The sequence below is a fragment of the Somniosus microcephalus genome, chromosome 20 (genome assembly GCF_052327205.1).
Source record: "Somniosus microcephalus isolate GS21.2 chromosome 20, FLI_Smic_1.0, whole genome shotgun sequence".
NCBI classification, from domain to species: domain Eukaryota; kingdom Metazoa; phylum Chordata; class Chondrichthyes; order Squaliformes; family Somniosidae; genus Somniosus; species Somniosus microcephalus.
In genome coordinates, this window is record NC_141006.1 from 11,635,722 (window position 1) to 11,653,282 (window position 17,561).

The 17,561-nt window shown below is 49.3% G+C and overlaps 1 protein-coding gene across 1 annotated transcript in view; it reads left to right on the plus strand.

Moving 5' to 3' along the window:
* The first annotated feature begins 225 nt into the window (after positions 1-225).
* LOC147103060 (granulocyte colony-stimulating factor receptor-like) overlaps positions 226-17,561 on the plus strand; it is a 348,122-nt gene continuing 330,786 nt past the window's right edge. Inside the window, 1 exon segment of the mRNA XM_085962336.1 lies at positions 226-535. Coding sequence (XP_085818462.1) covers positions 526-535 — 10 coding nt within the window. The 5' untranslated portion in view covers positions 226-525.

The window sequence follows — 17,561 nt, forward strand, 5'->3', positions numbered from 1 at the left end:
ATTACCACTACGCTACCACTCCCTCAGTGAGTAGAGTTTGAGAATCACTAAGAGTGCGATTAGTGAGCAAAGATTGAGAATGATTAACAGTGGGGTCAGTGAGCAGGGTGTGAGACTCACAAAGAGTGTGGTTAGTGAGCAGGGTGTGAGACTCATTGTTCCCAAGGCTTCACTTCCCTATTGCAATCTCTTCCTTTTTTCACTTTCACATTTTGTAATGTTGGATTGTGCTGATCTTTACTCAGCACTGACAAGCTGCCATTTTAATGCTGTTTAATGTATTTCCATTTAATGGAATGAGAAGCTATCCATTGCAAGGCTACTGTTAAAGGGATACTACAGTTGCAGAATACGAGCCTTGTCTCAGCTGGTGTCCCAGGGCGTTGCCCCTTGCTGTTCCGTGTAATAATGATGAAAATGTGGAGTATGAAGAGGCTGCTCACCACTGACTGATCGAAACAGCCAGCCAACACACAGTTGATCGCATCTCGAGACCACAAATGAAGACACAGGATTATCACGATCATGACACTCGGTAGGTAACTGATATAGAACCGGTTGTGAGTCTCTCACTGCAGCATCATCACGCTGCGATGGGTTCCATTTGGACGTGTTCAGTGCTACATGGGGGCGGTGGGGAATTTTACCCTCGAGGAACACGTGGGTTTGGGTGCTGGTGGGGGGTGGGTGAAAATTGGGAAAACTGCGAGTGCATCAAGAATCAGGTTCCAATCCGCTGACTTCCGGGTTTATCTGGAGCGCGTTAGGCTGCGTGCGAGCAACCCCTCGGGAGAGGCGGCGTGCCTACTAACATATCTAAATCGGTCAATTGGAGTGATAATTCAACTGACATTCAAATTTAACGTCGCATCCCTGGGTTTCCTGGGCTTCCTTAAACTCGCCAGTGAAAGCAAGGCGAGAACACAGCGGCAACTGAGGGGGCTGAAATACTGTAATAACTACTCAGGACTCACAGTTGCTTTCTTACCTGCTCATGGGAAAGGCTTTGTTCACAGTACTTTTGCCGAGAGGTTACTTTCTAAACTGTGGAGGCCTTGGCTGACTTAGATTGGGCCTCAGACGAGGAGCAAGGTGACCAGCACCATCAGCAGCCTGCTGTGGAGAGACCTGTAGCTGGACAGCAGAGCAGGGACCAGCCAAGAGGGAAGCAGCAGAGGGCTGCAGCTCACAGGAGGCAGTACTCGCGACACAGGTTCTACAGGCAGAGGATCAGCTTCCTCGACAGGTCTGAACACCAGTGTCTCAGGAGGCTCAGGATGTCACGTCAGGTGGTGGCAGACACCTGCAGCCTCCTAGAAGATGACCTGCTTCCTTCTGGACCTGGAGGCCATGTGATACCAGTAGCTGTGAAAGTCACCACTGACCTCAATGTTTTTTTAAATTCGTTCCTGGGATGGGGGCGTTGCTGGCAAGGCCAGCATTTATTGCCCATCCCTAATTGCCCTTGCGAAGGTGGTGGTGAGCCACCTTCTTGAACCGCTGCAGTCCGTGTGGTGAAGGTGCTCCCACAGTGCTGTTAGGGAGGGAGTTCCTGGATTTTGACCCAGCGACGATGAAGGAATGGCGATATATTTCCAAGTCAGGATGGTGTGTAATTTGGAGGGGAACTTGGAGGTGGCGGTGTTCCCATGCACCTGCTGCCCTTGTCCTTCTAGGTGTTACAGGTCGCAGGTTTGGGAGGTGCTGTTGAAGAAGCCTTGGCGAGTTGCTGCAATGCATCTTGTAGATGGTACACACTGCAGCCACGGTATGTCGGTGGTGGAGGGAGTGAATGTTTAAGGTGGTGGATGGGGTGCCAATCAAGCGGGCTGCTTTGTCCTGGAAGATATCAAGCTGCTTGCGTGTTGTTGGAGCTGCACTCATCCAGGCAAGTGGAGAGTTTTCCATCACACTCCTGACTTGTGCCTTGTAGATGGTGGAAAGGCTTTGGGGAGTCCGGAGGTGAGACACTTGCCGCAGAATACCCAGCCACTGACTTACTTTTGTGGTCACAGTATTTACGTGGCTGGTGCAGTTAAGTTTCTGGCCAATGGTGACCCCCAGGATGTTGATGGTGGGGGATTCGGTGATGGTAATGCCGTTGAATGTCAAGGGGCGATGGTTAGACTCTTGCTTTTCTGAGATAGTCATTGCCTGGCACTTGTGTGGCGCGAATGTTGTCTGCCACTTACCAGCCCAAGTCTGAATGTCATCCAGGTCTTGTTGCATGCGGGCACAGACTGCTTCATTATCTGTGGAGTTGCGTCCAGATCCTTCCAGGGCTCTGTCGGAGACATATCCAGGATCTCCCAGTCAGTGGCCCGCAAATGCATTAGACAGGTGACCAATGGCCAACCAGGGCCGGCAATGATGTTAACTTCAACTGCGATGATGCCAGTCAGAATGAGTGGGTGCTCGGGTTTGCATTTCTGGCTGCCTACCCACAGGTGTAGGGTGTCATCGCCGGCACACGTGGCAATCCAGGCAGCCACAGATCACGCAGGAGTATCCGTCAATGGCAGTGGCTTCCACTCCGTCAATGTGCAGCTGGGGTGCTACCACAAACCGAACATTATGCAGGTGAATAATTTTATTCAGAGAACGCACAGCGCTCACACTCCCGAGTTCAGAGAATACACAGCGCTCACACTCCCGAGTTCAGAGAATACACAGCGCTCACACTCCCGAGTTCAGAGAATACACAGTGCTCACACTCCCGAGTTCAGAGAATACACAGCGCTCACACTCCCGAGTTCAGAGAACACACAGCGCTCACACTCCCGAGTTCAGAGAACACACAGCGCTCACACTCCCGAGTTCAGAGAACACACAGCGCTCACACTCCTGAGTCAAGAGAACACACAGCGCTCACACTCCCGAGTTCAGAGAATACACAGCGCTCACACTCCTGAGTCAAGAGAACACACAGCGCTCACACTCCCGAGTTCAGAGAACACACAGCGCTCACACTCCCGAGTTCAGAGAATACACAGCGCTCACACTCCTGAGTCAAGAGAACGCACCGCGATCACACTCCCGAGTTCAGAGAACACACAGCGCTCGCACTCCCGAGTTCAGAGAACACACAGCGCTCACACTCCTGAGTTCAGAGAACACACAGCGCTCACACTCCTGAGTCAAGAGAACACACAGTGCTCACACTCCCGAGTTCAGAGAACGCACAGCGCTCACACTCCCAAGTTCAGAGAACGCACAGTGCTCACACTCCCGACTTCAGAGAACACACAGCGCTCACACTCCCGAGTTCAGAGAACGCACAGCGCTCACACTCCTGAGTCAAGAGAACGCACTGCGCTCACATTCCAGAGTTCAGAGAACGCACAGCGCTCACACTCCCGACTTCAGAGAACACACAGCGCTCACACTCCCGAGTTCAAGCAACGCACAGCGCTCACACTCCCGACTTCAGAGAACGCACCGCGCTCACACTCCCGAGTTCAGAGAACGCACAGCGCTCACACTCCCGACTTCAGAGAACACACAGCGCTCACACTCCCGAGTTCAAGGAACGCACAGCGCTCACACTCCCGACTTCAGAGAACGCACCACGCTCACACTCCCGAGTTCAAGGAACACACAGCGCTCACACTCCCGACTTCAGAGAACACACAGCGCTCACACTCCCGAGTTCAGAGAGCACACAGCGCTCACACTCCCAAGTTCAAGGAACACACAGCGCTCACACTCCCGAGTTCAGAGAACGCACCGCGCTCACACTCACGAGTTCAGAGAACGCACAGCGCTCACACTCCCGAGTTCAGGGAATGCACAGCGCTCACACTCCCGAGTTCAGAGAAAGTACAGCGCTCACACTCCCGAGTTCAGAGAATGCACAGCGCTCACACTCACGAGTTCAGAGAACACACTGCGCTCACACTCCCGAGTTCAGAGAATGCACAGTGCTCACACTCCCGAGTTCAGAGAATGCACAGCGCTCACACTCCCGAGTTCAGAGAACGCACAGTGCTGACACTCCCGAAAAAGTGGGGAATTATAGACTGGTAATCCTGACATCGGTAGTGGGGAAAATGCTAGAGTCTATTAGAAAAGATGTAATAGCAGAGCACTTGGAAAGCAGTGACAGGATCGGACAAACTCAACATGGATTTACAAAAGGTAAATCAGGCTTGACTAATCTACTGGAATTTTTTGAGGATGTAACTGGTAAAATAGATAAGGGAGAACCAGTGGATGTGGCGTATTTGGACTTTCAGAAGGCTTTCGATAAGGTCCACATAAGAGATTAGCGTGCAAAATTAAGGCACATGGGATTGGGGGCAAGGTATTGACTTGGATAGAGAACTGGTTGGCGGACAGAAAGCAAAGAGTTGGAATAAACGAGTCGTTTTCCGAGTGGCAGGCAGTGACTAGTGGGGTACCGCAGGGATCGGTCCTAGGACCCCAGCTGTTCACAATATATATTAATGATCTGGACGAGGGAATTGGATGTAATATCTTCAAATTTGCAGATGACACAAAGCTGGGTGGGAGGGTATGCTGTGAGGAGGATGTCGTGAAACTCCAGTACGATTTGGACAGGTTGGGTGATTGGGCAGAAACATGGCAAATGCACTATAATGTGGATAAATGTGAGGTTATCCACTTTGGTGGCAAAAACAGGAAGGCAGATTATTATTTGAATGGCAATAGATTGGGAGAAGGGGAAGTGCAAAGAGACCTGGGTGTTCTTGTGCACCAGTCGCTGAAGGTAAGCATGCAGGTGCAGCAGGCGGTTAAGAAGGCAAATGGTATGTTGGCCTTCGTAGCGAGAGGGTTTGAGTACAGGAACAAGGATGTCTTGCTACAGTTGTACAGGGCCTTGGTGAGACCGCACCTTGAGTATTGTGTGCAGTTTTGGTCGCCTTACCTGAGGAAGGACGTTCTTGCCATGGAAGGAGTGCAGCGAAGATTCACCAGGCTGATACCTGGGATGGCAGGAATGACGTATGAGGAGAGATTGTCTCGATTGGGCTTATACTCACTGGAGTTTAGAAGATTGAGAGGGGATCTCATCGAAACCTATAAAATTCTGTCAGGCCTGGACAGACTAGATGCAGGAAGGATGTTTCTGATGGCCGGGGAGTCCAGAACCAGGGGTCATAGTCTAAGGATAAGGGGTAAGCCATTTAGGACTGAAATGAGGAGGAATTTCTTCACCCAGAGAGTGGTGAACCTGTGGAATTCTCTGCCACACAGGGCGGTGGAGGACAGTTCATTAAATATATTCAAGAAAGAGTTGGATATATTTCTTAAGGCTAAAGGGATCAAGGGATATGAGGAGAAGGCAGGGACAGGGTACTGAATTTGGATGATCAGCCATGATCTCATTGAATGGCGGAGCGGGCTTGAAGGGCCGAATGGCCTACTCCTGCTCCTATCTTCCATGTTTCTATATTTCTATATGTTTCAGAGAACTCACAGCGCTCACACTCCCGAGTTCAGGGAACGCACAGCGCTGACACTCCCGAGTTCAGAGAACGCACAGCGCTGACACTCCTGAGTTCAGAGAACACACAGCGCTCACACTCCCGAGTTCAGGGAACGCACAGCGCTCACACTCCCGAGTTCAGAGAACGCACAGCGCTCACACTCCCGAGTTCAGAGAACGCACAGCGCTGACACTCCTGAGTTCAGAGAAGGCACAGCGCTCACACTCCCGAGTTCAGGGAACGCACAGCGCTCACACTCCCGAGTTCAGGGAACGCACAGCGCTCACACTCCCGAGTTCAGGGAACGCACAGCGCTGACACTCCCGAGTTCAGAGAACACACAGCGCTCACACTCCCGACTTCAGAGAACGCACAGCGTTCACACTTCCGAGTTCAGGGAACACACAGCACTAACACTTCCGAGTTCAGGGAATGCACAGCACTAACACTTCCGAGTTCCGAGTATGTACAGCACTCACACTCCCGAGTTCAGGGAACACACAGCGCTCACACTCCCGAGTTCAGGGAACACACAGCGCTCACACTCCCGAGTTCAGGGAATGCACAGCACTAACACTTCCGAGTTCCGAGTATGTACAGCACTCACACTCCCGAGTTCAGAGAACGCACAGCGCTCACACTCCCGAGTTCAGAGAACGCACAGCGCTCACACTCCCGAGTTCAGAGAACACACAGCGCTCACACTCCCGAGTTCAGAGAACGCACAGCGCTCACACTCCCGAGTTCAGAGAACACACAGCGCTCACACTCCCGAGTTCAGGGAACACACAGCGCTCACACTCCCGAGTTCCGAGAACACACAGCGCTCACACTCCCGAGTTCAGAGAACGCACAGCGCTCACACTCCCGTGTTCAGAGAACGCACAGCGCTCACACTCCCGAGTTCAGAGAACGCACAGCGCTCACACTCCCGAGTTCAGAGAACGCACAGCGCTCACACTCCCGAGTTCAGAGAACGCACAGCGCTCACACTCCCGAGTTCAGAGAACGCACAGCGCTCACACTCCCGAGTTCAGAGAACGCACAGCGCTCACACTCCCGAGTTCAGAGAACGCACAGCGCTCACACTCCCGAGTTCAGAGAACGCACAGCGCTCACACTCCCGAGTTCAGAGAACGCACAGCGCTCACACTCCCGAGTTCAGAGAACGCACAGCGCTCACACTCCCCAGTTCAGAGAATGCACAGCACTAACACTTCCGAGTTCAGATTATGCACAGCGCTCACACTCCCTAGTTCATTGAACGCACAGCATTAACACTACTGATTTAAGAGAATGCCCCGCGCTAACACAACCCAGTTCTGTTCGGAATGGGTGGTGCAATTTAAGGATTTCAACGTGAGGATGGGAATTTTAAAGTCACGGTGTTGGTGGACCGGGAGCCAATGTAGGATAGCGAGCACAGGGGTGACGCGTGAACGGGACTCTGTATGAGTTAGGATTCGTGCAGCAGAGCTTAGGATGAGCTCAATTCCATTGGGTTTGGAAGATGGGATGCTGGCCAGGGGAGCGTTGGACTGGTCAAGTCTGGAGGTAACAAAGCTATAGGTGAGGGTTTCAGCAGCAGATGAGCTGAGGCACGGGCAGAGACGGGTGATGTTGTGAAGGTAGTGTAAGGGGTTTTAGATCACAGAGGTTTCTCTCTCAAGAGGCCTCTCTCTCTTGCACAGTAAAACCTTGAGTTGTTCGACCCACTCGCCCCTTAGGTTCTAGACACTGGAATTTGAGGCAGGAACTACAATGTAGAGAATACTCTATAGACCAAGTTTAATGAAAACAAAATGAAATTTTATTGCATAAAAGGAACAAGTCAAATGCAAATCAATGGAAAGGTACATGGGAGGGAAAAACAAATCATAACACAGTGCTAACTAAGATATATACCAGCATGTTATACTTTACACAAGTCATCACGAAATGGGGAAACACACGGAACATCGAGGGACAACAACTCATAATTAATTATCCCCTGAAATGCCCACCCCTTTAACCTATCTAGATCCAATTATGAAGGGCCAGAAACATGCTCACCAATCCAATTAAAAGTATAATGTTTTGAAAGGTCTGCGTTTTGAGCCTCTCAGGCGTCCTGACTCCACGTGGTCATTGGGCTGTAGGAGCAGCGGGTTGCTCAAGCTGATGGCTTCTCTTATTTCAGCAAGACACGCCGACCATCCTCTTGCCCGCAGATCGTTTTTCTCAGTGCTCCTGTCACACCTTGATGGTGGCCACAGTCCACATTTTTCGGTGTTCCTGCACTCGATGCTGGCTACCCGTTCTATAGGGCGTTTCGCCTCTTCTTCCTCTTCGAACGTCTACGGCCCGGGGTCGGTCGATGATCTCCCGATAGCTACCCCGGGTCTGGACGCAGACTCGAATCACCTTCTTGGATCTTCACGACTCATCTGAACCTGTACTCCACTTAACCGATCTCCTGAACCCAACTCATCTGCCTTGAACTGCACTTCACTGCACCGCCCCGATGATCACACCGGGTCCCCAATTATACTTCTCAATGAAGGCCTTATCTCCCGCCATGTCACGGTGCATCTTTGTTTAATTCTTGGTGGGCTTGTATCACAGCGGGGTAGTCTTTGTGTAAGAATTACCTTCTGGATGGCCGGTAACTGCCATCTCTGGTCTGGAATGACCTGGTAATGATTTTAATGTCCTTCTGATGTCTTAAACGGTTCTTGATGTTCCCCCTATGAATATGAAACTGTTTCCCTTTGTCTGGGTAAACATTTAGATGGCCTTTATCTACAGGCCGATCTGACTGGATCTGCATCCAATCCATATGTATGGGGCACTGTCTGGTTTCGTTTACTCTGAAACTGTGTTCCAGAACTTACTGTGGGCTGAATCCACAAAGGCTGTCTGGGGACTGCAGGAACCATTTTAAAGTTGTCCCAAAAGCTGGTCACGGGGTCTGGCGGCCATTTTGTATGCCCCTTTTTCCTGGGCTTCTTTTAAAACAGTCTTTAAAATTAAAGGCCTCTTCTGCCAAAGGACCCTTATAGGACAATGTTTAATTTTGCGAATCCTACAGTAGATGTAGGCGGTTTTGATGATGGAGCGGATATGGGGTCGGAAGTTCAGCTCAGGGTCAAATAGAATGCCAAGGTTGCCAACAGTCTGTATCAAGGTCAGACAGAGGTCGGGGAGGGGGCTGGTTTCAGTAGTCAGAGAATGGAGTTTGTGGTGGGGACACAGGTGCAGTAACTGTTGCCACTAAAGCAGTGACAGCTGTTGAACCCTCTTCCTAATGTCTGACCGGTGGCTACATTGATCTCCTCGACTGCCCCAGGAACATAGGAATAGCAGCAGGCCATTCAGCCCCTCAAACCTCTTCCAACATTCAATTCTGGCTGATCTGTATTTTAACTCTGTTTACCTGCCTTGGTCCCGTAACCCTTAATACCCTTACCTAACAAACATCTCTCAATCTCAATTTTGAAATTTTCAATTGACCCCCAGCCTTAGCATCATTTTGGGGGAGAGAGTTCCAGATTTCCACTGCCCTTTGTGTGGAGAAGTGCTTCCTGACATCACCCCTGAACGACCTGGCTCTAATGTTAAGGTTATGCCCCCTTGTTCTGGACTCCTCCACCAGATGAAATAATTTCTCTCTATCTACCCCATCAGCTCCTTAATCATCTTAAACACCTCAATTAGATCTCCCCTTAATCTTCTATAGTCAAGGGAATGCAAGCCCAGTCACTGCAACCTGTCCTCATCATTTAACCCTTTTAGCCTCGGTATAATTCTGATAAATCTGCGCTGCACTCCCTCCAAGGCCAACACACCCTTCCTGAGTTGGGAGGTTCCCAGACTGAGCACAGTCCCCAGACGGGGTCTGACCAGAGCTCTGTACAGCTGTAACATAACTTCACCCCTTGGTATTCCAGCCCTCTTCAGATAAAGGCTAACATTCTATTTGCCTTTTTAATTATTTTTTGTACCTGTTTACTAGATTTTAGTGATTTCTATACTTGGACCACTAAATCTCGCTGCTTTTACACAGTTCCTCACTTTTTATTTTGGAAATATTCTGATCTATCTTTCTTAGGTCCAGAGTGAATGACCCCACACTTCCCCACATTGAACTCCATCTGCCACAGCTTTGCCCACTCGCTCAATCTCTCAGTGTCCCATTGTAACTTTCTGCTGCCATCTACACTACTTACTGAGCCACCTAACTTGGTGATGTCAGCAAACTTAGATATTCAGCTTTCTATCCCTTCATCCAAGTCACTGATAAATATAGTGAAAAGCTCCTGCCTCAGTACAGATCCCTGGGGAACACCACAGGTCACATCCTGCCAATTTGAGTACACACCCATTATCGCTACTCCCTGTCTCCTAAACAATTCCCTACCCATGTCAATAGGTTGTCGCCAATTCCATGTGCTCTCATTTTGTTAACAGTCTCCTATGTGGAACCTTGTCGAAAGCCTTCTGGAAGTCCATGTAAATAACTGACCTATCACGTTAGTTACCTTCTCAAAAAATTCAACTAGGTTCCTTAGACATGACTTACCCTTTACTTTTCCATGTGGCTCTCTCTGATCAGCTCATATTTGTCCAAATGTTCAGTCACTCTGTCCCTAATAACAGATTCTAGTAACTTCCCCACAACAGATGTTAGACTAATAGGCCTATAATTCCTTTCTTTATCTCTCCTACCCTTTTTAAATAATGTAGTCACCAGAGTCTTCCTCACTTCATGTCCTGCCTCTGTCATTGCATCGCAGATGCGGGTTCTGGACTTCGCCTATTGCCCTGTCATCAGCACCATGTGAGAAGAGATTGTCTCCACTGCCAGCCTGTGAGACCAATGCTCCTCAATCACTGATCCACAAGAGCCTAGACCCCTGAGATCTTGGTCTTGGAATCCTCAGCTTATGTCACCTCTGGGGAGAGATAGATGTCTCCTCAAAGATGCCCACAGCTCCCCCTGCTCACTGCTGCTCTGGGATCCTCCCAGTAATATCTGCTCAGTGTCAGTAATACCGCCTCTCTGAATGGGTGTATATGAGCTGTTGCTTGAGTAAACAAGATGCCATGACAAAATGGGTGGATCAGGTGCAGGAAGGGTCCTTTTGGAGCCACCAGACTGTTCAGATGCCCCTTTCTCTAAACATTCAACACCTTTGAGGGATGCAAAGTATAAGCAACTGACTTGTGCATCATAAGGTTGTGCCGCTCTTCGATATTGCAGTGTTTCCCTGCACATCGGCGCGAACTGACTGCTGCCATTTTAAAGAATTTACTGTGATTCTCACTGAATTCTGGCTCTTGGGTGGGAAGCGTTAAAGTGCCCCGCACCGAGATACGAAGAGAACTCCGTGGGGAAGAACAACACTAGTTCAGTGGGGAAGCTCATCACTGGTTCAGTGGTGAATCTCATCACTGGTTCAGTGGGGAATCTCATCACTGGTTCAGTGGGGAAGCTCATCACTGGTTCAGTGGGGAATCTCATCACTGGTTCAGTGGGGAAGCTCATCACTGGTTCAGTGGGGAATCTCATCACTGGTTCAGTGGGGAATCTCAACAATGGTTCTGTGGGGAAGTTCATCACTAGTTCAGTGGGGACGCTAATCACTGGTTCAGTGGGGAATCTCATCACTGGTTCAGTGGGGAAGCTCATCACTGGTTCAGTGGGGAAGCTCATCACTGGTTCAGTGGGGACGCTAATCACTGGTTCAGTGGGGAATCTCAACAATGGTTCTGTGGGGAAGTTCATCACTAGTTCAGTGGGGAATCTCATCACTGGTTCAGTGGGGAAGCTCATCACTAGTTCAGTGGGGATCTCAACACTGGTTCTGTGGGGAAGTTCATCACTGGTTCAGTGGGGAATCTCAACACTGGTTCAGTGGGGAAACTCATCACTGGTTCAGTGGGGAAACTCATCACTGGTTAGTAGGGAAGCTCATCACTGGTTCAGTGGGGAAGGACAGCACTGGTTCAGTGGGGAATCTCATCACTGGTTCAGTGGGGAATCTCATCACTGGTTCAGTGGGGAAGCTCATCACTGGTTCAGTGGGGAAGGACAGCACTGGTTCTGTGGGGAAGCTCATCACTGGTTCAGTGGGGAATCTCATCACTGGTTCAGTGGGGAAGCTCATCACTGGTTCAGTGGGGAAGGACAGCACTGGTTCAGTGGGGAAACTCATCACTGGTTCAGTGGGGAAGGACAGCACTGGTTCAGTGGGGAATCTCATCACTAGTTCAGTGGGGAATCTCATCACTAGTTCAGTGGGGAATCTCATCACTGGTTCAGTGGGGAAGAACAACACTAGTTCAGTGGGGAATCTCATCACTGGTTCAGTGGGGAATCTCATCACTGGTTCAGTGGGGAATCTCATCACTGGTTCAGTGGGGAAACTCATCACTGGTTCAGTGGGGAATCTCATCATTGGTTCAGTGGGGAATCTCATCACTAGTTCAGTGGGGAAACTCATCACTGGTTCAGTGGGGAATCTCATCACTGGTTCAGTGGGGAAGCTCATCACTGGTTCAGTGGGGAAGAACAACACTGGTTCAGTGGGGAAGCTCATCACTGGTTCTGTGGGGAATCTCATCACTGGTTCAGTGGGGAAGCTCATCACTGGTTCAGTGGGGAATCTCATCACTGGTTCAGTGGGGAAGAACAACACTGGTTCAGTGGGGAATCTCATCACTGGTTCAGTGGGGAAGCTCATCACTGGTTCAGTGGGGAATCTCATCACTGGTTCAGTGGGGAAGCTCATCACTGGTTCAGTGGGGAAGCTCATCACTGGTTCAGTGGGGAATCTCATCACTGGTTCAGTGGGGAAGCTCATCACTGGTTCAGTGGGGAATCTCATCACTGGTTCAGTGGGGAAGCTCATCACTGGTTCAGTGGGGAAGCTCATCACTGGTTCAGTGGGGAAGCTCATCACTGGTTCAGTGGGGAAGCTCATCACTGGTTCAGTGGGGAAGCAGTGAGGAACAGCACCTCATCTTCTGATTAGGCACTTTGCAGCCTTCCGGACTCAATATCGAGTTCAACAATTTCAGATCATAACCTCGGCCCCTATTACATTTTTTCTTATATATTTTTTTCCACCCCTTTGTTTTGGGTTTTCCCTCCTCGCCTTTCCTTTTTTTTCTCTCTCCCACATGGCAGCTGTCTCTCATTCTGCCAGTGCATTTCACACCTACCTCAGCCGTCTTTTGTCTCCACTTGTCCTATCACCATCTCGTCTGGTTTTGAATACCTCTTAATGTCTCTGTTACTTCTCTTGTTCTCTCCCAGCCCGGCCTTTCGATCTATTTCATTTCCTTTCCAGTTTTGAAAAAGGGTTTTTACCCGAAACATCGATTCTAATTTCTCTCCATGGACGTTGCCTGGCCTGCTGAGTTTTTCCAGCATTTTCTGTTGTTATTTCGGATTTCCAGCATCTGCAGTATTTTGCTACAGTTCTGTGGGGAAGTTCATCACTGGTTCTGTGGCCAGGCAGAGGAGCAGCACAGCAGCTACTTCCCTGGTTTAAGGCTGACCAAATGGGCAAGCTGGTCAATGAAGCAGCTCTGAGGACTGACCAGTCTGGCAAGCCAGGCCCCACTCTATATGGCACCAATTTATGGCAGCGGTTGTGGACCAGGAGTCACACATGGCTCACTATCAGCGCAACCTTTAAAACCTCCCATAAAACTCCCGTCTGCTGGAGGACTGAGCCCTCCACATGAGCATCCTCCCACCTTGCTTCGACCCTGAGAACCCTCCACACCTGGCCAACCCAGTCATTTTGACTTGTGGGCCCTGCAAATATGTCACCCCATGAACGGACAATGCAAGATCCTGCGAGGTGCTGTAGCCGTTTCTCTGAGGCTGAGTTTCACTAATCCACAGCACTGACTATTTTATATACTTGAGCTGCAAGGTTTGTTCACTGAAGTGCATTTCATTCAATGACAATGGGTGAGGGTGACGCCATTTGAATCATAGAAATTTCATACAAATTTACAGCACAGAAGGAGGACATTCGGCCCGTCGTGTCTGCACCGGTCGAAACAGAGCTATCCAGCCTGATCCCACTTTCCAGCTCTTGGTCCGTAGCCCTGTAGGTTACGGCACTTCAAGTGCATATCAAGTACTTTTTAAATGTGATGAGGGTCTCTGCCTCTACCACCCTTTCAGGCAGTGAGTTCCAGACCCCCACCACCCTCTGGGTGAAATAAGTTCTCCTCAACTCCCCTCTAGGCCTCCGACCAATTACTTTAAATCTCTGCCCCCTGGTTATTGACCCCTCTGCTAAGGGAAATAGGTCCTTCCTATCCACTCTATCTAGGCCCCTCATAATGTTATACACCTCAATTAGAACTCCCCTCAGCCTCCTCTATTCCAGAGAAACCAACCCCAGCCTCTCCAATCTTTCCTCATAGCTAAAGTTTTCCAGTCCCGGCTGTTAAGTCTGTGGGTTGTATTGTAAATAATACACAGACTCCACAATTAACAAAATAAAACAGGTCTTTACTATTCAGAGGTTCGGGCGATTCTCCCCTAGTTAACGTATCACAACCCTTATATACTGGTGTGGTCACTATCGGTATTACAGTATACATGAGCCAACAAATAGTGCCACACCGAAAGTAGTGCTCTTAAAGGCGAACGGTTACATTCTATAGTCCCCTTAAAGGTAAACGGTTACATACACAACACTCCTCCCTTTTTAGCTTATTACTTACAGAATCCCCTTTAAACATACAATCTTCAACTTCATATAACAGTTTACAGATATACTCTCGATGGAGTCAACGTCATATAACAGTTTACAAGTTCAGTCTCTGTGGAGGTTTCCGGATCCTCTCTGGATAACGCCGAAGTGGTGTCGTCATTCCTAGCGGCCCAGTAGGGGTGCCTGGCAAAATCGATTCAGCTGGAACAACAGTGTCAGGTTCATCTGATTCCAATGTTACTAGATCAGCAGTAGGTGTTCTAGGTATTTCAGTTTCAACATTACTCGGGTCAGGTGGTGAAGTCGAGTGCTCATTTGTGGCGGACTCTATGAGCTGGTCAACATGGCGCCTTATTACATTGTCCCCAATGTTCACCGTGTACATCAACGGGCCTAGCCTTTTTTTAATAGTTCCAGGCTACCATTTTTCTGTACGATAGTCCCGGGCCAAAACTTGTTGCCCCATCTTGAAAGACCTAGTTGCCCTGTCATTGATGTTCTGGAATTGCCGGTTCTCCACGTCCCTTCTGACATTGGGTTTAAGTAAATCCAGCCGGCATCTTAAGCGTCTGTTAAAAAACATCATTGCGGGAGTTTGATTTGTGACCGCATGTGTTGCATTTCGGTATGCCAACAAAAAACTGTCTACCTTATGTTGTAGACTTATGTCTTCATTACTCATGGCCTTTACGGCCTTCTTGAAGGTCTGGACGAACCTTTCAGCCAACCCATTGGAGGCAGGATGGTATGGGGCTGATGTGTAATGTTTAACCCCATTGCTCTTTAGGAATTTCTTGAATTCCTCGGACACAAATTGTGGTCCGTTATCGGAACAGATCTGTTCCGGCAGGCCATTCCGAGCAAACATGGTTCTTAACACCGTGATGGTTTTCTCCGTCGTGGTGGTGGTCATTTTAATTACTTCCGGCCACTTGGAGTGGGCATCTACCGCTATCAGGAACATCGAGTCCATAAATGGACCAGCAAAGTCGATGTGCACTCTTTGCCAAGGAGATGAGGGCCACTCCCATGGGTGCAGAGGAGCCGGTGGTGGTGCGTTCTGAACCCTCTGACATCCTAGGCAATTCTTGGTGATCTCCTCTATGTTCCCGTCGATGCCTGGCCACCACACAAATGCTCTCGCTAAATTCTTCATCTTTACTCCACCCAGATGTCCTTCGTGCAGCTCCTTGAGTACTTTCTTTTGGAGTTTGGGCGGAATCACCACTCTCGACCCACACATTAGGGTTCCTCGGCACACCGACAGTTGTTCTTTCCTCTGTGAGAATGCCTGCAGTGTTGGTTCGCTCTGTGCTGGCCATCCCTTCACCGTTAAGTCATAGACTCGTGAAAGAGTCGGGTCATTCCTTGTCTCCTTCTCAATCATTGAGTTTGTTATCGGCAGACATTCCACAATGGACGAGTGGAACAACTCCACTGGGTCCCCTGTACTCGCTTCTTCTACTGTCGGCAATGGCAAGCGTGATAACCCATCGGCATTTCCGTGTTTTGTTGACCTTTTGTACTCAATGTCATACTGGTGTGCCCCAAGTAAGACTGACCATCTTTGTAGCCTTTGTGCTGTCATGTTGGACACGGCCTTGTTCGGGTTAAATATGGACACCAACGGCTGGTGGTCTGTCAGCAATGTGAACCTCTTACATTGCAAGTAATGGTTGAATTTCTTCACGCCCCACACAAGACTGAGGGCCTCCCTGTCTATCTGGGCGTAATTTCGCTCCGCGGTTGTCAAAGATCGGGACGCGAAAGCCACTGGCCTTTCCGAGCCATTTGGTAGCCTGTGCGAAAGTACTGCTCCAATTCCATACGGTGAAGCATCACACGCCAGCCGAAGGGGTAATGCTGGGTTGAAATGAGCCAACACTTCTTCAGAGGTAATCAACTCCTTGCTTCTGCGAAAAGCCTTTTTGCACTCCTCACTCCACTTCCATGGTGTCTCCTTTCGCAACAGCTCATTCAGTGGATGCAGCACCGTGGACAAATTTGGTAGGAACTTGTGGTAGTAATTGATCAACCCCAAGAATGATCTTAACTGTGACACGTTCCCTGGAGCGGGAGCCTTCACGACCGCTTCTATCTTCTCCGGTGATTTATGTAGTCCCTCGCGGTCAATGATATGACCGCAGTATGAGATTCGTTTTTGGAAAAACTCACACTTATTGCGGTTAACCCTAAGGCCATACTCCTTTAACCTGGTGAGTACCAGTTTCAAATTCGTGAGGTGTTCCTCTTCATCCATTCCCGTGATTAGGATATCATCCAAATAGCACTGTGTGCTTGGAATTCCTTGTAACACCTGTTCCATGGCCCTCTGCCAAATTGCTGGTGCCGAAGCCACTCCAAAGACCAGTCTGTTATAACGGTACAAACCTCTGTGGGTATTGATAGTTAGGTATTGGCGTGACTCTTCCTCAACCTCCATCTGCAAATATGCCTGAGCTAGGTCTATCTTCGTGAAGTGTTTTCCTCCAGCCAACGAAGCGAAAATATCTTCAATCCTTGGCAGCGGGTATTGTACCGAATGAAGCACTGGGTTCACTGTGATCTTGAAATCCCCGCAGATACGGACCTTCCCCGGTCCCCCTGGCTTACTACTTGGTGAGGATTTCATGACGGGTACAATGGGCGTGGCCCACTCACTGTAGTCTACTTTTGACAGAACCCCTGATCGTTCAAGTTCTTCTAGTTCTGCCTCCACTGCTGGTCATATTGCATACGGTACCGACCTGGCCTTACAAAACTTTGGGCTTGCATGTTCTGCAATCTTAACCCTTGCTTTAATACCTCGCAGCTTACCCAGCCCTTGTTGGAATACTTCTTTCGCTTCATCTAATATACGGGACAACCGTTCAGATTTGACGTCCTCTTTCTCGGGCTCCACCGACATGGCGTTTAGCTCATGCCAATCCATCTTTATTTTTCGGATCCACTCCCGTCCTAGAAGTGGTGGACCTCCCTCAGGCAGTACATACAGATCCAGACGGCGGTAATTTTTGTCTTTGTATCGCACATTAACTCCTGCCTTCCCAATAGGGAATACTTTGTGTCCCGTGTATGTCTGTAGTACTAATTCTGTATTCCGTAGTGGAATATGTTTGAAAAACTTTTTATAGTCATGCTTATTCATGACCGTCAATGCCGATCCCGTGTCTACTTCCATTTTGACTTTGGCCTTTTCAATCCGCAGCGTCATCCAAATGGTTTGTCTGTCAGCTTCGTTGTTCACGTTGTGAATTTTTAGACTGTCCAGTCCCTTGTATTTGGAGTGTGAGTCGGACTTTTGTTCCCTTGGACTCTTCTTGTACCCTTTTTTTGCGGACTCCCTCTTGTTGTCCGTCATTCTTGACCGGCATACTTTTGCTATGTG